Source organism: Callospermophilus lateralis, chromosome 10 (assembly GCF_048772815.1).
Source record: "Callospermophilus lateralis isolate mCalLat2 chromosome 10, mCalLat2.hap1, whole genome shotgun sequence".
NCBI classification, from domain to species: Eukaryota; Metazoa; Chordata; class Mammalia; order Rodentia; family Sciuridae; genus Callospermophilus; species Callospermophilus lateralis.
Window position 1 is genome coordinate 121,140,666 of NC_135314.1, and position 26,879 is coordinate 121,167,544.

Genomic DNA, 26,879 nt, shown 5'->3' on the forward strand with positions numbered 1-26,879 from the left:
AACTCCACCATCCGGGCGCTTCCCCTGCCATTAGTGTCCAGCGGACACGCAGCATTTGGCCTTTCTCATCCTTTACAACGCCGGGTTTTAAAATCCTGGCCGGCGCTTCGCAGCTCCTGGCTACTTTCCGCCGCCACGCAGGCCACACCTCCACTCCCAAGCCACACCCCGCCCTCCAAAGTAAGCCCCGCCTTCTCCTGGTGGCTGGCGGGCCACGTTGCCTAGGAAACTGGGGCGGGGCTTGGGAAATCCCAGCCCCCCGAGCGGGATTTTGCGCAGGCGCTCAGGCCAGGCCTCTGACTATCGCGAGAATCACTTCCCGGAAGTTCCACGTCAGTCAGTCGGCCAGTCTGTGGGTCGGTGGGTTTCTCAGGCCCTTCGCCACCGGGATCAAGTGATTTCCCGGGCTCGGACTGACGGAGCCATGGTAGGTGTCCTTTCGGCTGCGGACCATTCCTGGGGTTCCTCGGCTGAGGGCCGCGATAAGCAGCGGTCTGTGCTTCGGCTGCGGCCGCCGCCTTTGGCCCGGTTCTGTTTGAGCCCTGGGAGGGAAGAGGTGATGGGGACCAGCAGACTGGGCTCGTTTTGGAGGCAATGTCTGTTCAGTGAGGGGTCCCTGACTCCTCTTGGGCCTTAAGGTGCTTTCCAAATCATCTAAGGTCTGCATTGGGGTCAGTGGATTAGGAAAAACGTTGAACTCTGGGCAGTTTTTGCAAAGCTACTCCATTCTACGCTGAAGACTGTGACAGCTAATCTTGCACTCCTGTCGGGCTTTTTTCCTGGATAGTGTGCTGACTACAAACTATGAATTTAAGCAGAGAAGAAGGGGGGGAAAGTCAATAAAATGTGTATGGAACTTAAGTTTGAATCCAGTGTGACTCTGTAGAACTGAGTTATACTTTATTCCTAGCCCTCCCACAATTCCTGGTTTGGGTCTCCTGTGCTTGCAGTATGGAATTTCTAATATTTTGGGAGCTAGCTCTTAGTTTTCTAGAGGGAAAAGGATTGGGAAGTTGTTTTTAAAGCTTGATAATGTGCTTTTTCAGTATTGCAAATGCAGTGAAAGCAGTGAATGGTAGTAATAGCAAGCAATCAGGACAGCACATTTTTATTATCACTTACTCGCAAACACTCCCCATAATGCCTTTGCATAACTGTATTATAATGATGAAGGAAAAACAATAGTGAGAATATCTTTTCTGAAAAAAGAACTTATTTTTGTAAACATTTTTCTGCCTTTTTAAAAACATATTATGGAGTACATGGTCAGATATTTTGGAGCTTGAAGACTGTGGATTACTCATTTCAAGTCCTTTATCTTGCAGTTAAAAAATTAAGTTTAACAAGTCTCATTGTGGTAAAGTTGGATCAGAGGTTGATCTCTTGGGGAAACTTATGAAAGTTATGGATAGTGCCAGAAGAATACTCAGAGAAACACCCGTTTTGCAATGTAAAGGTGGCCCTCACAGACAGCTCCTGCCAAGCCATACTTATCTGTAGACTCTCTTTTCCCTAGGTTCAGAACCCTTGAGAAAGACCTTAAATCTCTTGATTATACACTTTATATTATTAACAACTTGTGCTGGTTTGGGTCTCCTGTGCTTGCAGTATGGACTTAAAAAAAAAAAAAAAAGCCCATAGATTTGCCTAACTTCATTTTTAACTATTAAGTATTTTTATAATGAAATATTGCCATTATTCTTTAATATACAGTCAGCCCCTCCATTTCTTTGGGTTATACATCCACAGATTAAATAAACTGCAGTTTGAAAATTTTGGAAAAACATTGTCTGAACATGTACAGGCTTTTTTTTTCTTGTTCTTAATCCCTAAAAAACACAGTATTACAACTATTTACATCATTTACAGTGTATGAGGTATTTTAAGTAATTTAGAAATGATTTAAATTGTACAGAAGGACTTTGTAGGTCCTATACTACATCATTTTTCATAATTTGACTTAAGCATCTATGGATATCCATGGAGGTGGAATAGGGGGCACTGGACTCATTCCTTTCCCAATACCTAGGAACAATTTCTGTGGAAAGCACAAATTGTGAATTTATTTGTTTGCTCATGTACTACAATAATATTTACTCTGTGCTGTGCACTTTGCTAACATTTGCCACCTAGTTCTCTCAGTAGCTGGTAGAGAGATTTTATAAATAATGTTTATGGAGTGGATACTATATAGCCAGGTATTGTTGCAAGTGAACTCTGAATTAAATTCTCCTAACACCAAAAGGTATATGTTAGTATTATCACTGTTTTACACAAGTCAAACCTCAGAGAGGTTAAATATACTTACCTAGGATTGTACTTAGGAAATGTAAAGCTGAAACATTGTTTGAATCCAGTATGACTCTGTAGTACTGAGTTATACTTTATTCCTAGCTCTCTCCCAATTCCTAAATATATAAAGTGCTGTGCAAATAAAGACGTGTAAACAGTGACCCTGTCCTTAAGTGTCTACTCTGAGAAGCAAGAAGAGATATATGCAAAATTTACCATGAGCAGTTAAAATGAAATCCTACAGTAGCCTCTGGGAAAGAATACTTCAGACTAGGGAAATAAGAAAGGCCTTATTGATGACAGTTGCATTTACCTGAATCATCCATCTTTTGGAAGATGGAGGGATACTTTGGAGCATCTTAATCATCTTTGTTCCCATGTGCTTGAACCTTATTCAAAGTAATCATTGAAATGTTCAAGGAAATAGAGCAGGAGCACACATTTACCTGTGTGTTTTAAACTGGGATTTGCTCTTCCAGAGTATGTAGAGATAACTCATGTTCAGAGTTCCCTGGCCCACTTTCTGAAGCATCACTTTTACTCAGTAATTAAAACATTGTTACAGTAAAATATGTGGCTTAGAGTCCAGTTTTCTTAGTTCTAGAAGAACAATGTTGGATGTGTACCTACCCAGGTTCCCAGCACAAAGACATCATTATTAACAACTTGTGCTGGTTTGGGTCTCCTGTGCTTGCAGTATAGACATTAAAAAAAAAAAAAAAAAAAAAAAAAACCCTTAGATTTGCCTAACTTCATTTTTTAAGTATCAAATATTTTTATAATGAAATATTGCCATTATTCTAACTCTAAGAAGACCAGAAAAAGATGTTAAATTTTGTGATAGTAATTAGTGGGACAAATTTCAGAAATGGATGAAGCAGAAGGTTTTGCTTCCCTCAAACTAGCAAGGAATTCAGAGATAATGGTTTCAAAGTAGAAAGTTTGAGAAGGAAGATATGACAGTGGAAACATTTTTTTTTTTTTTTTTTTGAGGCAACTGAAGAGTCAGAGAACTCACATCCTTTAAGTAAAAGGTAAAGGTTGTTGCTAAAAGTATAGGAGGTATGAATAGGAAAAAGTAAGAGCAAAGACTAGAATGGAATAGTCTGCGACCCACATTTGATAGAGATTCAAACAAGATAAATGAATGCCTCATGAGGTATTTGCTTTGTCTCAGGAAATTACCTCTGGTAGATATTCATTTCATGTTTCATATTTTTCTGCCAAAATAAATATGCTTTTCTCTGAAGAGCTCTTTTACTGTTATGACTTAGAGTTACTAAGACTTCATGAATAACATTTCTTCAGAATATTTTCTTTTTTTATGTTAATTTTTTAGTTCTAGGTGGACACAATATCTTTATTTTATTTTTATGTGGTGTTGAGGATCGAACCCAGCGCCCAGTACATGCCAGGCAAGCGCACTACCGCTTGAACCAAATCCCTAGCCCCAGAATATTTTCTGCCATGACACTAATGACATGGGCACAGGGCTGTGATTTAGCAGCTATTTTGAATTTATTCAGGTGCTCAAAGTGTGTTCTGCAATGCCTTAGAGATCCCCATTCTTCCAGGAGGGACCACAGATTAAGTTTTCCTAATGGTCAGATGCTGTTGGCCTCTTTCACTATGTTAATATTTGCACCAATGGTGTAAAAGTAATGAAAGGTAAGCCTGCTCATGCAGAGGCACCAAATTATACTGATAGTGTATCTCCATTGTCACACAATGTTTTAAAAGCCAGTTTCACTTAAGGATGTCATTGATCAGTAAAAGTGATTGATGGCATTTCATCCAACATTTGAGTACACATCTTTTTAATTCTGTATGATGAAGTGAGGAGGGTGCATAAAGTACCTCTGCTGCTGTCTACTGAAGTGTGATGGTTGTCTCATGGAAAGGCACCTATACAGTCAGGGGAGCTTTACATGAAACAAAAGCTGAAGAAACTAGTTATTTAGACTTGATTATTTGTTAAACATACTCTTAAAAACTGTAAGAAGTTAGCTGATACCAGACAGTATTATTTGCTAATGACAAATTCGAACTTCAAAGTGAAATTTAGAATTTTAGAGAACTTCTGTCACTGAACTTGATGAATTTCTAATATTTAAGACTTATCAGTTGAGGTAGGTGGTGAGATTAATGAATATGATCTTTTTGATACAGTACAATGAAATACATCCCCGTTTGGAAAATATGCCTAACTTAGTGAACCAATATATCCCATATAATCAATGTGTGATGCTATAAAATGCATGAATAAGCCACTCAAAGTATAGGATAGTACACTGGATTTTAATTTAACAAAGCATAAGCAGTTCATTAGTTTGGTTTCAGATTCCACATTACAATTATCTTTTAAGAAACTACCACTTGAGTTTTAATGTGGTATCATTCAAAAATTATTTCAAAAATTAAAATATTCTTTCCAACTCTATTATCTATGTGAGGCCAGGTGTGGTGGTAGTTGTTTTGGGCATATATCATCCAAAACAATATCACAACATATTGAAGGCAGAAGCAGATACCAACTATTTTGGTACTCAATATTTTGACTATTGAGTCAAAATCTAAAGAGTTTTTACAAAAATATAAAACATTGACACTATTCTCATTAAATTTCTTTTGAAATTTTCAGAGCCATGGATAGTAAATATGATTAAAAAGTCTTTGGGGGGGGTCCTATAAATTTTAGATGTCAAGGTACTGAGAATTAAAATTTTGAAAACTGCTGCTATAAGTTTAATATTTTTAGATATTTTCATATTTTATACATATGATTGGAGAAGTAGGTGCTTTAAACTGTGCCTATAATTTAGCAAAATAAAAACAGAATTGTTTTATAGGCCTATTAACATACTATTTGTAGTTGCGGTCTCATATTTAATTTGACTAAACAATTTGATTTTTGTTTTAATGTTTTTTTTCTCCTTAGCCTCTCCGACTTGATATCAAGAGAAAGCTAACCGCTAGATCTGATCGAGTTAAGAGTGTGGATTTGCATCCTACAGAGCCATGGATGTTGGCAAGTCTGTACAATGGCAGTGTGTGTGTTTGGAATCATGAAACACAGGTAGGATTTTTAAAGGAATTTATTAGAAATAAAATGCAGTGTTGGACTTTTATTTTATAATGAAGAGAACTGTCATAATAGATAGCAGTAGCTATGAGCATATTACTTTCTAAAATAACTTGATACAAAGTATTTTAAATGAAGTGCAACTACATTTGGGAGAGTATAGCTTATGAGAGAAACTCTTCTGGACAAGTTATATGTGGTATTTAAATCTAGTTACTCTAATATAGGTAGAATTAACTCTTTGAAATTGAGGAAACAGATGTTAAAGTAAGATGATTTGCTATAAAGTATTTAGTAGTTCATATTTAATTTTCTATTCAGTGACTATTCTGATCATCTTTAAGAGTGGATTGTTAATTGTTTACCCAAATACTCAATGTAATGATATGCAAGTAACTTTCAAACACAGAAATATTCATAGTCAACTTTTGGTTATACTTATGAGAGTATGCCTATTCTAGATTGTCTGCCTTAATGCTTACATTATTCTCTTTCACCTAAGTAAATAATGTATCCTTCAAATAAATTTTTCTCATATTTTCTGCAGTCTTTCAGATTATCTTTTAAAATTTTTCTTTCAATGTACAAAACATGTCATTGGCATTATAATATACAGTGATGTGACTGCTCAAATAGTAGTTATCTTCAATATCCATCTTGAAATCTGATAAAATTTACATTTGAGGAATTTAAGATGGCAAAATAGGATTAGCAATCCAAGGTCAGGAGTAAAACTAAAAATACTTTTGTATGCTTACACTCGTTATAGTGAAACAACAGTGACCACACACTAAACCAGGCTCCATCAGGATGATGTTTTATACTCATTAACATTTTGTTCTCTGCTATATCCCAGTGCCTATATTATTACCTGACACATAGTAACTTATTAATACCCATTTGCTGAACTAAAGAATAAAAGGAATGTGTTTATCACTAGTTGATAATTTCTGTTCTCTGCAATTTGCTTGATAAAGATAATATACTGACCAGCTTGTCTCTCTTTCTCCCACTCTGCTCCCTTTTGGTCTAATTCTCCATCCAAATGTTTAAAGTCCTTGTATTTTATGCTTAACAGATATGTTGGATTCTCCTCTCCCTAATTCTTCCTGGGGATTTCCTCTGTTGGCTCAGTTTACCCATCTGCCAGCATTATTATTTCACTGTCATATGTTCTAAAGGCCAGATATAGTTCCTTCATGTTTCCTCTAGGCTTTACTATCAAATACCTCTGCTTTACCTAGGTCATCCACTTTGCCTCCTCTTTCTTTGTTGTTCCCTTCTGTGTCCTCCTGCTGGGCTCTCTGCTTCCACTTTTGTAATTCATCTCATTGGTAATTTCTTCTTTAATTTCCTTCTTTCCTCTGAGATTGGGGGTTCCCTGAGGACAGGGATCCCAGTATCCTCTTTCCCTTTGTCCCTCCAATGCATGGGGCACAGAGTGGCAGTATTTATCAGACTCAGTAAGTCTTTATTGAGTGATCTATATTTGGTTCTGTCTGCCTTTTCCCCTCTATCACTAACAGAAGTTATTTGCCATTTATGTATATTGAGAATAAAATTCTTAAGAGAGCCAAAGGGTTTTAGAAGTTAATTCAGATGTACTTGAATTTCAAAAAAGGAGATATTATATACTTCTTGAGTGGATGCAATGGGATTTTTTTTGTTTATTGTTTTGTTGTGTATTTTTTTTTTAAGTATTTTAGGATTCAAAGCCAACTTGCTGATTAAATTATATGGAAAAGCCTTTAACCACACTGAGTATCACTTTATTTTATCTGTACTAAAGATGATGTTCTTAAAAATCTTATATCACATAATTGTTAATAGAATTAAATAACATTAGGTAAAATTGTTTGAGACCTGTAAAGGGCTATGTAAAATATTGGTCATTGCTTTCCTAATTTACATTGGGCATTTGTATGTACTAAGTGTAGCTTTTCCTCTTCTGTGGATCATTTAGCTCCAGAGTGTGGAGACCATTTTTCATGTAGCTGTACCAGCCACAGTACCTATCATGATGCTGAACCATGATAGTTTGTTTTACAGCTAATTTATTTTCACTGTTTCTCATATCCCAGGATTTGTTGGCTCCTTATGAGCATTGATGGATTTTCCTGCTATCTTATAGATTACATGTTCTCTGTTCTCAATGTGTATATCATAGTCAATTGTAGCAGATGTGTAGGTGAGCATTGAAGCCCAATTTGTTCAAGCTTTGTCTAAGGCAAAGTCTGGCCTGGGAAGCCAGAGTAAGCTCAACAGTGAACCAGTCTCTATTACTTTTTCTTTAACGTACATGGTTTTTAAATAGTAAGATTATATTATGTTCCTTATTTATTTCATTCTTGCTTTCTGGAACATAAAGTAATTTCAAAATGAAGTTTGGTTTTTAGAATCTTAAAGAACAGGTATCAAGGAGGGATGCCTCTGCTCTTTCCAGGAGGTCTTCTAGTTTTCTACCTTTGTCTTATGTATATAATCTACTTTGAAGGGGCGTCTAAATCACTATGTTGTGATACTTACTGACAGCATATAAATATTCATATGGAAGTATGTTACTAAGGTGTATAAAAGAAACATCTTGTTTGAGTTACTTCTGTGGGTTCAGTTTTAAAAAGAAGAAACTAAGATCTAATTTATTCAACAAATACTTGTTACCCACTAGTTGTGTACCAACTGCTATTTTGGGTTCTGGGTATACAGTGGTAAAGATGATTCCTGCCCTTAGAGAGCATAATAGGGAATATTGAAATTAAGCATGAATTATGCAGTGCTGTGTTAGGAAAGGAGAGTACAGTTAGCATGCATGGATTTTCCAGGCAGAGGGAACAGGAGCAGAAATGAGGCTGGGAGTAGTGAAGGTAAGTCTGGAAAGTGAGGGAAGGGCCAGAGCACAGAAGATCTGAAATACCGTCTTTTGGAAACTTGTTCTCTCTTGTCTTTTAAAACTCTTTGATTTCAAATCCATTAAAAAGATAATCAGTCCTTTTTTAATTTTAATGTTGATCATTCATATTTTAGTCTGGGAGTATTTTTAATTAAAAGTCATTTTAATAGTCAAATGTTTTAAATACATTAGAATAGATTTTTCAGTTATTTTCTCATGACTTAATATGTGTATTGTTAAATTTTAAAGACACTGGTGAAGACATTTGAAGTGTGTGATCTTCCCGTTCGAGCTGCAAAGTTTGTTGCAAGAAAGAATTGGGTTGTGACGGGAGCAGTAAGTAATTATATAATTTGTAATACTGTTTTCTTAATTGGCCAATGATCATGTAAATTAATTGCAAAATTTTGATTCCTGATTTGTTTTGTTCATTAGTGCAGTGTTTTGAAGCATGGACTTCATACTTTGAGCTTATAATAGAGTTTTTCATGCAATTTACTTCCTAATAGTAACAGTGGTTTTTAAATTTCCATTGCTAGGATGACATGCAGATTAGAGTGTTCAATTACAATACTCTGGAGAGAGTTCATATGTTTGAAGCACACTCAGACTACATTCGCTGTATTGCTGTTCACCCAACCCAGCCTTTCATTCTGACTAGCAGTGGTAAGAGATGGCCTCTTTTGGTCATGGGTATCTCCTTGGGTAATGCATTTTCATTCAGTAAGACATGCTATTCTTTAAATGCTATTACAAGTAGAGTTCTAATTTCAAGCAGCTTTTAAACCATTTAAGTCTATTACTGTGCTATTGATGCTGCTTGCTTTTGTATTTTAATGGAATATCAACTGTACTTAGGATTGCATAGCAATTGCTCCAATTCCTGTCAGGGAAGACCTGAAGGTCTAGATGTTTAAACATCTGCTGAACAGAAAGCTCGTTTACATACTGATGAGTGAGTTGGCAGATTGCCATAGACCCTAGTCACTTTTATCTTTATATTCAGTCTTTTTCACTTCTTGGTATTATGTATAAAACAGCAGACCTTTGGGAGAGCAATTAAATGAGCAGTGCTGAATTGGTTATAGCTCTTTGAAACATTTTTAAATTAAAAATTGAGAACTTTTTTTAACCAATCTCATAAGAGCAAATGCTTATTCTTGCAATAGTCATTACTATTATTATTCAGACAGACTTGTATTGCACTTTTGTCATTCTTTGAAGCCCACTGAGTTTTTTAAAAAATTTTTTCACAAGATTTTTTTAGTATTTTCTGTTTGTAATCTGTTTTACTTACTTTATATCCACTCTTATAAAGAGTTAAGTTTGTCCTGAGGATAAATAAAGAATTTTTGAAAAATCTTCTTCAATTTTGATTCTATTTTTAAAAATCACAGAAGGTGTAATTTATTTTAGGTTTGTTGCCTTGAAAGGCACAGAGATTCTTAGTTCTAAAATTGAAAAAAAAATATTTGCAACTAACTTGAGACTTTCTTTTGGCCTAGATGACATGCTTATTAAGCTCTGGGACTGGGATAAAAAATGGTCTTGTTCCCAAGTGTTTGAAGGACACACACATTATGTTATGCAGATTGTGATCAACCCCAAAGATAACAATCAGTTTGCCAGCGCATCTCTGGACAGGACCATCAAGGTAGGGTGTCTGCTGTATGTGTCGGTTATCACTTTTTTGATTTATTTGCCTCTGAAGAACTACCTAGCTTTCATGACTTAGTACAGTTTTACTCTGAAAAGCTCTTGTCAGACACCCACTTTCTGGACAGAGCCAGTTATGATCATCCCATATCTTCCATTGCTTTTGCTTCCATTATGGCCTTTCTTACATTGTCATAATCCATGTATTTTTGGAAATCTTTGTCCCCTGATATATTGGAAGATCGGGGCAGGAACTTTGTTTCCTTCTTCCTCCAGACACTGCCTAGGGTGCACTCGATGATCAGTACATGCTGCAGTGACTGCGTTCATATTCCTTTTTTGCCATTATAATATTTAAAATACAGGGCCGGGGTTGTGGCTCAGTGTAGAGCACTCACCTAGCATGGGTGAGGCCCTGGGTTCGATCCTCAGCACCACATACAAATAAATTAATTAATTAAAGATATTGTTTCCAACTGCAACTAAAAAATAATTATTTTTTAAAAATATTTAAAATATAGGCATATAGGCATAGATTTAAAATCATCAATTTTTGCTTGCACACACTTGCTACATATGCATGATGCTTTGTTTTTCTTTAACTTAAATAAACTTTTATGTGTCTGACTATCTTAGGGTTTTGAGTTTACTTCTTTTTTCTTCTTTGGATTATGCTTGCCTTTGACATACGTTGGAAACTTTGAAATTAGTTTTAAAATTCTTCACTAAATTAGGTTTATCTTGAGAAAAAGAATTGTCTGTGGTATAGAGTAAATAGTAATTATTTGTTTACATTTGTTTTACATGTATTTACCCCCCATAGAGCCTTCCACATGTTATGCACCCAGTAAATATTTGTAAACATAAAGCTCAATCCTATAATTTTTTATTACTCTTCTATATTTTACATTTTTTTAATTAAACAGTAGTTTTTGTCTTTTAATACATCTAACTAAACCCGCTTTCCTTAGCTGTGTATTAAATAGTCCATAAAATTATTTACCTAATCTTAAAGTAGTGTTTTCTCAAAGTGTTCCATCTGGATTCCTGGACTTCACTGTGGTTTAAGTGAATATAGGGATATAGCCTAGAAATTGGCATTTTCAGAGAATACCATACCAGTTCTGCCCTCTGGAAATTTAACAAAAATAAGTGAAAAAAATGAATGTTCCTTAGCTTTTCTCTCCTGGGCTTTGGCCTTTTATTTAGTATGTCAGAACTGTGTGCATCTGCCTTCTAAAAGCAAAGCCTTGTACTAACTGGCAGATGCTGTTGCTCTCTGAAGGTGTGGCAGCTGGGCTCTTCATCACCAAACTTCACTCTGGAGGGACACGAGAAAGGCGTGAATTGCATTGATTACTACAGTGGTGGTGACAAACCATACCTCATCTCAGGTGCAGATGACCGTCTTGTTAAAATATGGGATTACCAGGTACAACTTTTTTATGGCCTTACTTGCCATATGCTAGACATTTTTAAAAATTGTTTCTTATAATATAGTTAAAACTTGGGTTGTTGAATTCTTTTCATCATGTAATATTGTAAGGCCTAAGAATTTACGTCAACATTGTCCCAGAAGTCTCCATAGAAATGAACACTGGGTGGGGATGTATCTTATTTGTAGAGTGCCTGCCTAGAATGTGCAAGGTCCTGTCCTTGATCCCTCGCACTGCAAAAAGCAATACAAGAAGACACAAATGCACAAGATTTCAAAAATATGCTCACATCTTTTCTTTTTTTACTTAATAATAGAGGTTATAAATTTTAACATTATAATCTTAAATTATACATAAATTATACATCCTTGAGTATCCTCATTGGTGGACTCCCATTTATATTTGAGAACAGATCAGCAAAAGTGTCGTAACATAGCTGTGGTACACCGTTTTGCCACATAGAACTCTTGTAAATCTAATTATAAGTTCCTAGTACCATGCTTTGTAGCTGTAAGATATTCTTAAATTTTTGTTTTGTTTTTCACATGTAAAGCATTTAATATAGTAAGACTTAGAAAACCAGTTATACTTTGAAATATTTTCAAATTTATCCCTAAGTTCAGAATAAATATGTTAAAAGACTAAAGTAGCAGTACTTAGCAGACTAAGTACCTAAAAGCAAAGCCCTGTACTGACTGGCTTAGTCCACAGAGGGTAGGTGTGGATATTGTAGGGGAAATTCATTATTCTAAGAATTTGGGAAAATAGTATTCAAATGAAAATCTAGATCTCTTTTTTCTTCTTCTTTAAATGATAATTACCTTTACATTTATCTGATCTGTGAAATTAAGCATTCATGTATGCAAAATTCTGTTTCAAAAATTTCTATATTGGATTTATTCAGTTTGTCTTAACCTTTATCATTTATAAGGCATCTGTGCATTGAGAAAATTAAGGATGGTTACTTACTTTTTACTAGTAAAATTTGTTTCTGTGTTTTGATTACAGAATAAAACATGTGTGCAGACACTGGAGGGACATGCCCAAAATGTGTCTTGTGCCAGTTTTCATCCTGAGTTGCCAATCATCATCACAGGTTCAGAAGATGGTAAGTTGGAGTATATGTTTATTCCTGTGCTCCTGTTAATTACTCAGTAGGTGTTTCAGTCAAGTGTTTTGACCCACACCGATGAATTATAATAGGAGGTTTCCAGTGATTCTGACATTTTTTATTAGAACACTAGACTTTTAAGCCGGGTGCAGTGGTACACACCTGTAGTCCCAAAGACTCGGGAGGCTGAGACAGGAGGATCAAGAGTTCAAAGTTAGTCTCAGCAGAAAGCGAAGCACTAAACAACTCAGTGAGACTCTGTCTCTAAATAAAATACAAAAATAGGACTGGGGATGTGGCTCAGTAGTCAAGTCCCCCTGAGTTCAATCCCTGGTACCCCACCCAAAAAAAGAATACTAGACTTAAGCTACTAAATAACAAAAGGGACATATTTTTATCATCTTCATCATTCTGGTGTGTTTTGATTCTATCACTTAAAAAAGAGGACACCCAGATGTTTTAGAGAAAACCTGAAAGATCCTGTGTGTCAAAGTCAAACCTGGGTTTCAAATTCAGGCTCTGTCACTTGGTGAATGTGGTTTGGGCAAATTATGAAATGAGAACACATATCTACTCCATAGGACTGTGTACGAGGATGAGAAGTGGTTAGTGTAGAAAGCATCTGGCACGTAGTAAGCACTCTACCCAGGAAATGTTGTTACTGTTTCACACCTCAAATTGCATTTCCTTGTTTTAGTTTCTTATGGATTTTCTATTATTATGTTTATGTTCCTTTATAAAGTCAGTTAAAAATTATAGATACGGAAAAAGTGGTCATTAAGTTGGCAGGTGTGTTTTCTGTTGATATAAAGACTTCCCTGTGACTCCTTCACCTGACAGTTTATTGTTGGGTGTTTGTATCAAAAGGGAATATTCACATTGTTCTCTTTAGGAACAGTCCGTATTTGGCATTCAAGCACCTATCGGCTTGAGAGCACTTTGAATTATGGAATGGAGCGGGTGTGGTGTGTGGCCAGTCTGAGAGGGTCCAACAATGTGGCTCTGGGCTATGATGAAGGGAGCATCATTGTTAAGGTAATTCTCTCTAAATAAACACATGGACATTGACAAAGTCATTTTCCTTTGTAATTCAGTACTGTCTCATTCCAAGTCACCAGTTTTGTTGAACTGACAGTTCTTTCCACTAGAGATTAAGTAACAGTGTTTTAAAGTGGAAGAAAGGAAATAGACCTCTCTGTTAAGGGGAAGGAGTGTCAGTTTTGTTGTGGTTTTATTTTTTCCTTTTCATTGCTAAGAGCCACTTGTCATTCTTCCAGCTTGGTCGGGAGGAACCTGCCATGTCCATGGATGCCAATGGGAAGATAATTTGGGCCAAGCATTCAGAAGTCCAGCAGGCCAATCTAAAAGCAATGGGAGATGCTGAAATTAAAGATGGAGAAAGATTGCCACTGGCAGTAAAGGATATGGGCAGTTGTGAAATATACCCTCAGACTATTCAGCACAATCCCAATGGGCGGTAAGTCATCGCCAAAATCTCTTTCTGAGCTTCTGTGTATGTTAGAACAGGGTGTGTGTGCATATCCACAGCATATCTCTGGGGTAGGCATCTCTACTCATTCTTCTTTGAGCTTTTGCCCTGGCTGCATGATCCCCAACACAGACACAGGCAGCCATTGCCAGTTGACAGGTTGGCATGCAAGGTGGAGCAATTAAATTGCATTTGTTTTTATTTCACACATGTTGGGTTTGTGTACCTGTGTGCTTCTTTGAGGGCAAAAATCATGTCTTACCTTAATACTTAGTAGGTGCTCTTAATATTTGCTCCCTCATTTCTCTTAAAAAAAACCTGATTCTGAGGTATATATCTTTTGAAAAGTTTTGGAATTGGTAATTCTGCACCTTATTCATAATTTGAACCATCAGATTGTTATTCCCTTAAGAGCTATAAAGCACCAAACATCTTTTGAATCTTGTGAGAGAGAAGTTCGAAGAACAATGAGCTTAAACCTGTAGAGCTTTACAAATTATTTTATAAGTCTGGAATGTAGCTCACTGGTAGAGTGCTTGCCTAGCATTCATAAAGCCCTGGACCAATCCCCCAGTACAGTGCAAAAAAGAAAAAAGAGAAAGAAAATTCCAGAAATTAACAATTCATCATTTAAAAAAGATTATAGTATGTGTCTTGAATATTAAAAAAGGCAAAGTATGCAGCCAAAGGTCAGTAAATGATATCAAGTTATTTGTAACCTAAGTAATTGACTTATGAAGGTTATGAATGCATTATATATATTTACCTTGATATCATAAAACATTCTTTGCCATGAGGTTGGCATTTTATCTTTGGTAATCTTTTGATAGCAGGAATTTTACAGTGTTCTAAATGATAATTTTGAAGGGAGTTGTTTTGTGTCTTCTGGGAAAATTTTACTTGACTACTTCACCATCTATTTTTATTTAATAAATTTAGGATAATTATTTAAATGTTAAATTTTAGTATTAACATTTAAATTTTATGAATTTTATAAATTTTATGAAGTCACTAAAAATTAGAATATATTTTTCTTAATTTGAATGATTGGTGTTAGAATGGAGATAATCTTATAATAAGACAGTACCTTCTTATGGTGTAAGTGTCATGAACAATGTGCTAGGCATCTTGGTGTGCAACAAATTCTAGTTGAATAATTGAAATCCTCCATTCTCAACTTCTTGTCCATATTTTTCTGGGTTTATAAGAGAAGGCTGTTGCAATAGCATTTTCAGCAATAACTTCATCATTTGCTTTTGGATTTGTTGACTAGAATATTTTTGTGTAGCTCTATATTCAAAGAAATATATAACTTTTAAAAACATTAAGTTATAATAATTTGCTGAAATAACATTATTAGAATTATTTTGCCATAAATTTAATTTCTGTTTCTTAACTTCTTTGCCCTCTGTACATCCCTCCCTGACTTCTGTAATTTCTAGGTTTGTTGTGGTGTGTGGTGATGGAGAGTATATCATCTACACAGCAATGGCCTTGAGAAACAAGAGCTTTGGTTCTGCCCAGGAGTTTGCTTGGGCCCATGATTCTTCTGAGTAAGTTTGGTCTGTATGATTAAGTCAGCATGCTGTAATTACCGATAGGTGTCATGTGCCACTCTGGGTTCTTGAGGCTTGGTGTGTTCTGTACTGCTCCTGTTAAAGATGCATTCCACCAGCACAGCCTGTTATAAAATTAGTCAGTGGCAACTGGGAAGTATAAATCCTTTGTCCTTTCTGTAGTTGGTATTGAGCTCTCTCAATCAACCTAATTTAATAATGCCATTAAACTAGGGACCCAACACCATTTCCTTGATGAAGCCTGTGGCAGGACCTGGTGCTTATGGACTTAAGGCAGAACTTCAAGTCCTTGCAGGCCCTCCTGAAGGCATTTGTCCTAAGGTGCAGCTGCCTTTTCATGACCTAGCTGGGTGAGGCCCTTCTTACTTTGAGACAGAGTCTCACTAAGTTATTTAGGGCCTTGCTAAGTTGCTAAGGCTGGCCTCAAACCTGTGATTCTCCTGCCACAGCCTCTCTAGTTGCTGGGATTACAGGCATGCACTATCATACCCAGCTCCTGGTCTCTGTTTTTAAGGCAGAGACCTAAATGTAAGTATTTCCTTTTGATACCACATATGGCTGACTGATGAGCCACTTATCACAGTTTTTCTTAGATTTTTAAAATCACTTTTAATGATATAATTTATATATTATATATTTTTTTAATGCACATTTTTAAGTATATAAACATTTCAGTGGATTTGGAAAAATGTATATAATCCATAACCACTAAAACAAATTATAGAACATTTCCATATCCCCACAAAATCCCCTTATTTTCCTTAACAGTCCATTCATCCCTATCTACCCACCCACTCCCCAGCCCCAGGCAAACACTGATTTGTTTTTGTTATTGTATATAGTAGATTGTCTTTAGAGTTTCATATAGTGGGATCATATGGTATGCATGCTTGTACTGGCTTCTTTTGCTCAGCATATTTTGAGATTCATCCACATCATTGCCTGTATCAGTAATTGGTTCCTTTTGTGCAGAGTAGTATTGTATACATATATTGTAGTTTGTCTAGTCATTCACCTGTTGATAAATACCTAGGTCATTTCCAGTTTCTAAAATGGTTTATAAGTCCTGCTAATCTGTGTCATACATCATATGAAACCCATTCCTTATTTATCCAACTATAAAGAGTTCACTGATCTCTTAGGGAAAAAAATACATCAGTGAATCTTCAAATATTCATTTTGTATCTATGCATAATTAATTACTCAGTAGTTGAAGATATTTCTAATGTATAATGGAATTATGGTTTAGCTTATCATTTTGTATTTTGTCTTCCCTATTCCCCCACCCCCACCCCAGATATGCAATAAGAGAGAGCAACAGTGTTGTGAAGATATTTAAGAACTTTAAGGAAAAAAAATCATTTAAACCAGATTTTGGAGCTGAAAGTGAGTGTCATTTACTTATGATACAATTTTAAAAGCTTTGTAATGGCTCAAAAACATCTAAGCCAGGCGCTGGGGTTGTGGCTCAGTAGTGGAACGCTTGCCTAGCATGTGCATGGTGCTGGGTTCGATCCTCAGCACCACATAAAAATAAATAAATAAAATAAATGTATTTTGTCCAACTACAACTAAAAAAATATTTAAAAAAAAAAAATCTAAGCCAGATCTTTTTATGTTCTCTTAAGGTATCTACGGAGGCTTCTTATTGGGAGTCAGGTCTGTAAATGGCTTGGCCTTCTATGACTGGGACAACACGGAACTCATACGCAGAATTGAAATTCAGCCCAAACACGTGAGTTGTCACTGCATTGCTGTTTTGGGAATGTTCATCTTTGTGATGAGGTCTGGGTCCCTGAGGCCAGGAAGTGTCCTTGTACCCTGTTATCCTTGTCTCATAGTGCTGCACACAGTGCTGTTTGCCTCAGAATTGTGGTACTTAAATGAAGCAGTAAACATTGGATATTTTGAAAAATATTTTTAAAAGTTATGCAAATTCCAAGTGCAATTCATATTTCAAATGGCTTTTGACATCGTGGAAAAGAGTGCTTTGAAGACAAGAAGTCGGGGAGTTCTTGACTTGGAAGGGCCTGAGAAGCCCCCATCCAGTCAGAAAGCTGTCTGAGGTTTATCTGACGATGGCTGCTTAAGGTTCAGGTGACTGTCTCTAGTGACAACATGTTGTACTTTTAGAACTAACTGCCTGCTACCCTGATAACTTTCATTGTCAGAAAGTATCTTTGGAGACAAAATAGCCTTCCTGTGGTCCTGACCCTGTCTTCTAAAGCATGGTGATTCCCCAAGTGGGAAAATGGGTGTGGTGGGAGGGGGACTTTGCCCTTTTTTTGTATAAACAGATATGTATCTATGTATCATATGTATTTTCATTATGTATATGTGTAAACAAATATACAGAATAATTATGGTATTAAAATATTTTTAGGGGAAATTTTAGGGAAAAAAGTCTAAAAAGGCTCATAGTGGTGGGAATTTTATTATTAAAAATTAAGGGTAAGAAATAGTGTTCTAGAGCAATAGAGGAGACTAGGCTGACACTCCTCTAAATTCCAGCACATCCAGTGTTACCAACAGCTCTCCTTCCTCTTTCCCATCGTTCTTTCCACTGCTAGGCTAAATAGAATAGCTCTGCCCTGTCCACTCTCCATACACATGTAAATATACTGCAAAAATCAAGGGCATGTTTATTACTATAAGATTAGTCTTATAAGAAACAAGGTATAAGCAGTTTGTCATACCCACTCAGAAATCCAAATCAGTTGTCTGTGTTTCTGTTTGTTGTGTTACAGATTTTCTGGTCTGATTCAGGAGAGCTCGTCTGTATTGCTACTGAGGAATCATTTTTTATCCTTAAATATCTGTCAGAAAAAGTCTTGGCTGCACAGGAAACGCATGAGGGAGTTACTGAAGATGGCATTGAAGATGCCTTTGAGGTAATTGCATCAGTATGACTTTAGCTTTGTTTTTAAATGATTTATAGACTTAAAAAGAGACTGTACTAGAAAAAGCATTTGACAAAATATAATATCCATTCATGTCCAAAACACTAGAAAATATAGGGACAAAAGGAACATACCTCAGCATTGTAGATGCTTTATATGCTAAACCCAAGGCCAACATCATTCTAAATGGAGAAAAATTGGAAGCATTCCCTCTAAAAACTGGAACAAGACATGCCCTCTTTTTACCACTTCTATTCAGCATAGTCCTGGAAACTAGCCAGAGAAATTAAACAGAGGAAATAAATTAAAGGATTACAAACAGGAAAATAAGAATTCAAACTATCCCTAATTCTGATTCTATATTTAGAAGACTAGAAAACTTTTAGAACTCATTAATGAATTCAGCAAAGTAACAGGATATAAAGTTAGTTGCATTCCTATACATCAGTGATGAATCAACTGAAAGAGAAATTAGGAAAACTGTCCCATTCATAATAGCCTCAAAGAAAATAAAATATTTAGAAATCTAGCAAAAGAGGTGTGAAAGACCTCTACAATGAAAACTATAGAACACTAAAGAAAGAAATTGAAGAAGACCTTAGAAGATGGAAAGATCTGCCATACTATGAACATGAGTAGAAAAATAACTGTTCAAGGATGGGAGGAGTGAAGTTCACCAGATTGGACAGGGGGGAATGGGAGAAGGGATGGGAATGGGAAAGACAGTAGAATGAATCTGACATAACTTTTCTGTGTTTATATATGAATATACGATCAGTACAACTCAACATCATGTACAACCACAAGAATGGGAAGTTATACTCCATGTATGTATAATATGTCAAACTACATTCTACTGTAATGTATAACTAAAAAGAACAAATTTTAAAAAGCGAAAAACATTTTTAAAAAGACTGCACTAATTCTAGCATTTCATTAAAGTTAGGATTGAGGAAAGTAAGTATTTAAAGGGTTCTGGTGAAATGTGAAAATTAAAATCTTGCCTCATAAAACAGAATCTGAAAGTAAATATGTTTAAAAGAAATTCATGCTTCAATTTTAGGGAATGTTTAGACTGATATTTTCCACTAAGGAAATTTGAAGTTATTTTATTCCCAAACCATTTAGCCAGAGTGATTTAAATGAGCTCCCAGGTGGTAAAGATAAATCATCCTTGATGTAGATGTCCTAAAAGATGTTGCAAAATATCTCATTTTCTAGTTTAATGTGTATTGGGGGTTAATTCTCTTTTAGATCATTATTTTGAACCAACAGTGAGATTTAATATGACAAATATTAACAGTAGAAATTTGTTCTTAAAAAAAGAAAGAAGATAGAAATTTCAAGGAAAGTCTTTCTTGAAATAGAGTTTTATTCTGCATTCCTTCTTTTTTACTTTATCAATCTCAACTATATTCAGCCTTTTGTTATTGACAGTTTTTCAATGTTAAATAATATAATCATAGTATTTTCTTTCTACAGGTTCTTGGTGAGATTCAGGAAATTGTGAAAACAGGCCTGTGGGTAGGCGACTGCTTCATTTACACAAGTTCTGTGAACAGATTAAATTATTATGTTGGAGGAGAAATAGTCACCATTGCCCACTTGGACAGGTAGTGGAGTATAGTTTTGCTTCTGTCTTAAAACATCCTAAATTGAAAAGTGTGCTCTTTCAACAGAACCTGTTACTGGCTTATAGCAATTATAGGCTGACTTCCCTGTGTTATGGTTTTGGTAGACTGCCTTTTGTCAAACAAAACTGCATTAATCAAATGGAAAGATATTGAGCAAGAATCAAGGGGGGCGGGTCATGTATGTGTGTAACTGTAGTGTTGGGCTTCTAATTTAGTTTCTGTTTCTTTGATAGGACAATGTATCTCTTGGGCTATATTCCTAAAGACAATAGGCTTTATCTGGGTGACAAAGAGTTGAATATTGTTAGCTACTCCCTGCTGGTTTCAGTCCTGGAATACCAGACCGCTGTCATGAGGAGGGATTTTGGCATGGCGGATAAGGTCCTTCCTACCATTCCAAAAGAACAACGGACCAGAGTAGCACACTTTTTGGAAAAACAGGTAAGAATTTTTTTCTTTTCTTTTCTGTCTCCTTCCTTCCACTTTTCCTTTCTTCTTCATCCTTTTTTACTTCTTTTTGTGTGTGTTTTTTCAAACTAGCCATTTAAAAGAATGTTGGTGTGATTTGCTTGTGCCAGTGGGATTTCTCCTGTCAGTTTATTGCAGTCTATGGTAAACCTACACTCTTCTTTTTTCTCTCTCAGTGCCCTTAATTCCCTCTTTAAATATCAGTAAGGGTTTATCTGTCCTCCCCTTCTATATATATCTTTTCCATTTTATTAATATTTTTATTTCTGCATTGCATTTTTCTATCTCATCTGTCTTTTTTTTTTTTTAATTTTGGTAAAATACACATAACAAAATTTTCCATTACCAGCATGTTTTTTTCTTACTATAGTATTTGTGCAAAGTAATATGTGCACACCATATGAATTAAGTTCTTTTTAAAAAAGGTGACTTCCCTTTTTCCTGTCTCCTTCTTACTCTCTGGAGATAATTACTTTTAATTCTTCTAATCTAATTCCCTTCATATTTATTTTCACATGTCTAAATATCATGCAACACAGCATAACATATATTTTTTCTTCATTTAGCTCTAAGCATTTCTTGTGACTTCTGTTCTATAAAAAATGAGGACGTAGGCAAGCACTTTACCACCAAGCTACATCCATGGCCTGTAACTCAGACTATTTAGAATACCCGTTTGTATTCATGGATTAATTTGGGAAGTGGTATTAAATTCACTTGTTAGAACTTATAATCTGAAAAGTTAAAAACACCCATACTGAGCAGTCTCCCTCAATTTTTGAAGAACAAACCACCTCTGAGCTTTTCATCTAACCATCACCACACCCCTAGAGCTAAAAACTTTGCCTGTAGGGCAGATCCCATCTGTACTGCTAATTTAGTAGTTAGAAGCTAATTTAGTGGTTAAATTAGTTTAAATGCCCTTTTCTGTTGGCAAACTGGAACATAGAAAGGAATTCATAGGCTTTCTGACCATTGGGATACTTGCTGATGAATAACGCAAGACCAACACTATAGGCATAGGTAGTGATACCTGATTATCATCTGGACCTGCATACAAAATGTCTGCTAAGTGACTTACAGATGATGGAAAATTGGGTTTATGTTTTGACTCCCTTTCCTTTGCCCATTTACTGGCAATAACTTCCACTCTAAAACAAGGCCTGGACTAGATGACCTGGATTTGTTCAGTGATTTACCACTATGTATATACCAGTGCACCTGGTTTCTTTTTGGAAGTGACTCTTATTTGACCAATTTTCCAAAATCCCTTTCTTTATGATATTTATTTATATTCACATTTCTAATTTTGTTGATTATTGTTTACTTTAGTTCATCTAGAATTAGTCAGCTACCATTGTCTTAAAAAAACAGTAGGTAGTATGTGTCTAAATACTCCATCAGCCAGGCTTGTGCTTACCAGTTAATTCAATGACTTCTTAATTTTTGCTTTTCATTATTTTGTTATATTACTTTTGTTTAAGTTGTGGGTTTCTGTGTCAGCAAAGTAGTTTAAGAGGGAAATGGATGATTTTTCGGTGTGTACATTGTATCATGAACACATTTTGTACTTGTAGATATCACAGACATATATATTTGTTTTCTGCTTTTAATTTTGTTTAGGGCTTCAAACAGCAAGCTCTTACAGTATCCACAGATCCTGAACATCGTTTTGAGCTTGCTCTTCAACTTGGAGAGCTGAAAATTGCATACCAGTTAGCAGTGGAAGCAGAGGTATGTTCAAGTTCATGATTTTTTATAACTGATGGAAAGGTCAGCAGGTACTTCCATGTCTTTGGTATAATGTATTGTTATTAAAGTTTCCAGATGGAAACTTTGGTGAGTTTTGACTCATTTTGGTGAGATTATTCTCTTTTTGATCTTTTTCAAAGATGCATTGTTAATTTGCATAAATCAAACACATTTTATTTGAGATAGTCTTAGCACTATAACTTAAGTTTTTTCTATTTTGAGTGAAATCTGTTTTACAAGAGAAGAAAAATTTAAGATAGTAGATAAACAACTCTGGGAATTCTAAAAGAATATAGACATCAATAATTTGCCCCCAAGCTAGTAAGAAAGATCTGGACTTTAAAGCAGGATTCTAATCTAGATTAGAGGCATATCTTTTGAAAGACAGGTTGATGATATTTTTATAGATCTTTGTATATTGTATATCCTAATTGTGGTTTCACTCTAGCATTTATTGGTACATTAATTTCAGATGTGCAAAATAAATTTTAGCTATGTTAAGATCATCTATATGTGTAGCATTGATTTCTGAAGCTACAAATGACAGATATTTATTGTTAAGTATTTAAGAATAATTTTTCAAAAAAAGTGGTATTAAATTCACTTGTTAGAATAATTGCAATCTAATTACCTTAAAAACTCCAATTTAGCTTGTTTTCTTTCAGTTTCACTGTGTAATTACAAAATAAAAATAAGTTGATAATTATTCATGCATCATTAAAATTATTTGAATTAATTTTGTATATGTGAATAATTTCCTCATTGTACATTTTATCATGCTATTCTTATTTTGATTGAAAGTGCCAACTTAATAAGTACAGCTCTGTGTGTGTCTCTGTATGTGTGTGTAAAGTATTTTCCATTGTTATACAGGGATGCTCAAGAGAACAGAATAATGTTGATATTGGAGATTGAAATGTTTATTTTCAAAGGTATTTTAACTTGGAAATTCTTTCTTTTAGTCAGAACAGAAGTGGAAACAACTTGCTGAACTTGCCATCAGTAAATGTCAGTTTGGCCTCGCCCAGGAGTGTCTGCACCATGCCCAGGATTACGGAGGTCTGCTGCTTTTAGCCACTGCCTCTGGAAATGCTAGTATGGTGAACAAGCTTGCAGAGGGTGCAGAGAGAGATGGCAAAAATAATGTGGCATTCATGAGCTACTTTTTACAGGGAAAGTAAGTATTAATCTAAGGTGTAAAAGACCTTGGGAAGCACAGTAATTAAAATTTTCCACATTAATTGTGAGGCTGGAGAGAACTGATGGCTGGCCAGGTGATGTTGAACAGTGTGGGCAATAGGATGACAGTGTTACCTTGGTGGCACTCAGCTTCAGCAAGGGATACTCCATGACCTTGATATAAATGTGAGCTGAAGGAGGTGCTCAGGGTGGGATAAAAGTTAACCCCCTTCCCCACAGCCTGCCAGTTAGTGGCTGAGGCATTTCGTTTTGACAGGAGGAGGCTATGGTGCTGCTCCAGTTGGTATCTGAGTGGCAGGTGCCTTTACCCAAATTGGACAATTTTGATCTGTTTGTGGCATGGAGGAAGGAAGATGAAAATGCCAATTACTTTCAGATTTGAGTTCAACAGAAAAGCATAAAATACACATTTGTAAGTTTGGTGCCAAATCATTTAGAAATTAGTTGGCCCTGTTATGAAATAAAACACAAAAGTGTTCATTAAGTTTGCCCTGCATACTTCATCATAAAAATTATTATTTTTTGGCGAGGCATGATGGTCCATGCCTCTAATCCAAGCTACTTGAAGGGCTGATAAGAGGAACACAAGTTCAAGGCCAGCTTTGTCAACCTAGTGAGACTTGTCTCTAAATAGAAAAGGACTGAAAGTGTAGTTCAGCAGTGAAGGGCTCCTGGGTTCAGTCCCCAGTCCCACAAAAAACAAACAAAAAATAAACTTTCTTTTTTTGATGCTGTGGAACAAACCTCAGGGCCATGCAAATACTAGATAAGCACTCTTCTCCTGAGCTACACCCCATTTTAAAACTTTGTGCACCATGTCATATATACACATATATATGTGAATTTATATTTCTGCAAAAATAGGTCCACTATCTTTTATGCATAATTCAAAAATTATATGAAAAGTTTTTTTAGAACTCATTTGAAGGCAAAATCTGACTAAACTCTACTACTGAGTTGTTTTTATGCTACTCAGTATGTTTTTATTGCATTTAATAGTCATATTATTACAAAAATATTGTTTGGGGCTTTTGTTAGGTGCTTCTATTACTCCATTTCTTACCTAAAACTAAAAAAATCAGAATTCTGAAATGCTTTGTAAAACTTGCCAAGGGGAAAAAAAAAATAACTGAAGCTAATAGACATGGTATCTTTCTTTTCTACTGGGCACCTCTGGATAATCTGGTCCAGCCCACATTGGAGATGTTGAAACTGAATTTCTACTTGCCTGTAACCTGAAGCCTTCAAAATTTGCTCATCCAAACTGCTTTGACTCTTCTTGAAAAGGCCCTTAAGTAGATTGAAAGTAGTCATAAAAGCTGTCGTATCCCTCACACTCTTGAAGTCCACCAAGTCTTTAATATACTGTTAAGATGAGTAAGTGGCCAGGAACAGAAATGAGATGAATGTGTGAGGGGACTGGGGAAGATTTTGACCTTGCAACATTAAATCCACATTTCTTCCAAATGTTAAGTGCTGTTGTTATAGTATTTAATTCTCCTCCTGAATCTTCAGGCTCGATGCTTGCCTTGAGCTCTTGATTAGAACCGGACGACTGCCAGAAGCTGCCTTCCTGGCCCGAACTTACCTACCCAGTCAGGTTTCAAGGTACAGACTTTTTAATTTTAGGAAGAAATATTTCAAATAAAAACAGGGCATGCTTATGTAATTTCTCTTTGATTTCATGATGTCTGTAATAGGGTAGTGAAACTCTGGAGAGAGAATCTCTCAAAAGTCAATCAGAAAGCAGCGGAATCCCTTGCTGACCCAACAGAGTATGAAAACCTTTTCCCAGGATTAAAAGAAGCCTTTGTTGTTGAAGAGTGGGTGAAGGAAACACATGCTGATCTGTGGCCAGCCAAACAGTACCCCCTAGTCACGGTGAGTGGGTGAGTGATCAGGTGCTAGGCTTGATTTAGTGTGACTACAGGGTGCGAGCACATTAACTTCAGGGTGTGAACAGTGCTGGTACATTATTGCTGGATAAGAGCTAATATCTGGGATTTAGGCCAATTTCTAGAGCAGTTATATAATTTCAGGATTTTTCATTTCATCATTGCTTTATTCTCTAATAGCCAAATGAAGAAAGAAATGTCATGGAAGAGGCAAAAGGCTTTCACCCCTCAAGATCTGTAGCTCAGCAGGTAAGTAGAGTACTACTTGTGATAACTTGGTTGAGACTGTTGATTTTAAGTACCATCTTCCACTTCGTAATTCTCATCTCTCTTCCCTCAGAGGATAAGTTTAAAATTTGTGGGAAAATGCCTTTATTTCTCTCTATATATATTTCTACTTGGGCTTTCAGGACCTCGATGAGAAACCCCCATCTCCGACTCCAGTTATCGTGGCCTCCCAAACAGCCAACAAAGAAAAAGAAAAGGTGGGTCAAACACCATCCAAACCTCCCGTCCCTTCCTCCCATGGGTGCAGGCTGCCTGGGCCTCTGTGGCAGGTGATGTACCCAAGTTTCAGAGTAGGGACTTTGAAGTGGGAAGATGCTATTTAGGACAGTTAAGGAGGAACACATTAAGTTCTTTAACACAGCGCTTTAGAACTCCATCATCTTCCTTTTGTTTGCAGAGCTTACTCGAACTAGAAGTAGATTTGGACAATCTGGAATTAGAAGATATTGACACTACGGATATTAATCTGGATGAAGATATCCTGGACGACTGAATTGTAGTTTTCCATTTATTTGACTAAACAAATCATTATTATGTATAGGTATTGATCATCACCCTGACTACAGTGCTTGGAAGGAAATATGAAAAATTTCTTAGGTTTTTATATGTAAATGCTATGGACCAACAGAAGCACATAGCCTCCTTTTCTTAGGAGGAGTTCATGTGCAGTTTAAATCAGTGTTTTCTTCATTGATTAAAACAGACATGGGCTTTGATTTTCTCATACTGTCATTAAAATCCTTTGAATTAATGAGAATACTTCCATTTCCTTCTTGAATAATAAAAACAGACTTCTAGTTGTAGAAGGCTGAGCCAAAATTACACCTCACCCAAGGGTCAGCCCTGCATTATTTTTTCTTTGTATAACTAAATCTGCATTTTGCAAACACCATCATAGTTTTCTAGAACTGGACATCTATGTACTTTTCTTGATGTCCTTATAACACTGTCTTCTGTCGTGTAACATGGCTGACAAGAGCTCTTCCTGATTTTGTCCAGTAATACCCATTTCTGGAATTGGTCTAAAACCCCTGTTCCTCTGCCCTCAGTAAGCTGGGCTCTACCTGCATTAACTGTTGGCTTATTTGGTGTCAAAGGCCTGGTACTCTTTTAAAATACTGTGTACTCATCTACCATAATTAGAGGAATTCATAATCAGGCAGTCAAATATATTCTTCATTTATCAGATTGAAGCCTAGAAAAATAAAT

At 35.9% G+C, this 26,879-nt stretch overlaps 1 protein-coding gene across 1 annotated transcript; it reads left to right on the plus strand.

Moving 5' to 3' along the window:
• The first annotated feature begins 311 nt into the window (after positions 1 to 311).
• Positions 312 to 26,421, plus strand: Copb2 (coat protein complex I subunit beta 2). Its single transcript, XM_076868467.1, has 22 exons — positions 312 to 427; positions 5,231 to 5,368; positions 8,514 to 8,600; positions 8,804 to 8,930; positions 9,770 to 9,918; positions 11,206 to 11,352; positions 12,365 to 12,464; positions 13,360 to 13,502; positions 13,745 to 13,944; positions 15,399 to 15,509; positions 16,831 to 16,919; positions 17,162 to 17,268; positions 18,281 to 18,424; positions 19,916 to 20,046; positions 20,301 to 20,508; positions 22,159 to 22,269; positions 23,250 to 23,464; positions 25,003 to 25,095; positions 25,188 to 25,368; positions 25,563 to 25,631; positions 25,793 to 25,867; positions 26,068 to 26,421. Exons 1-22 carry the CDS (start codon positions 425 to 427, stop codon positions 26,161 to 26,163), a joined length of 2,724 nt encoding a protein of 907 aa, XP_076724582.1. The 5' UTR covers positions 312 to 424; the 3' UTR covers positions 26,164 to 26,421.
• Positions 26,422 to 26,879: the final 458 nt, after the last annotated feature.

Coding starts and splice junctions, on each gene's coding strand:
- Copb2 (XM_076868467.1), top strand. Junction 11,353..12,364: donor TTAAAATATGGGATTACCAG/GTACAACTTTTT, acceptor TTTTGATTACAG/AATAAAACATGTGTGCAGAC. Junction 16,920..17,161: donor ACCAGATTTTGGAGCTGAAA/GTGAGTGTCATT, acceptor TGTTCTCTTAAG/GTATCTACGGAGGCTTCTTA.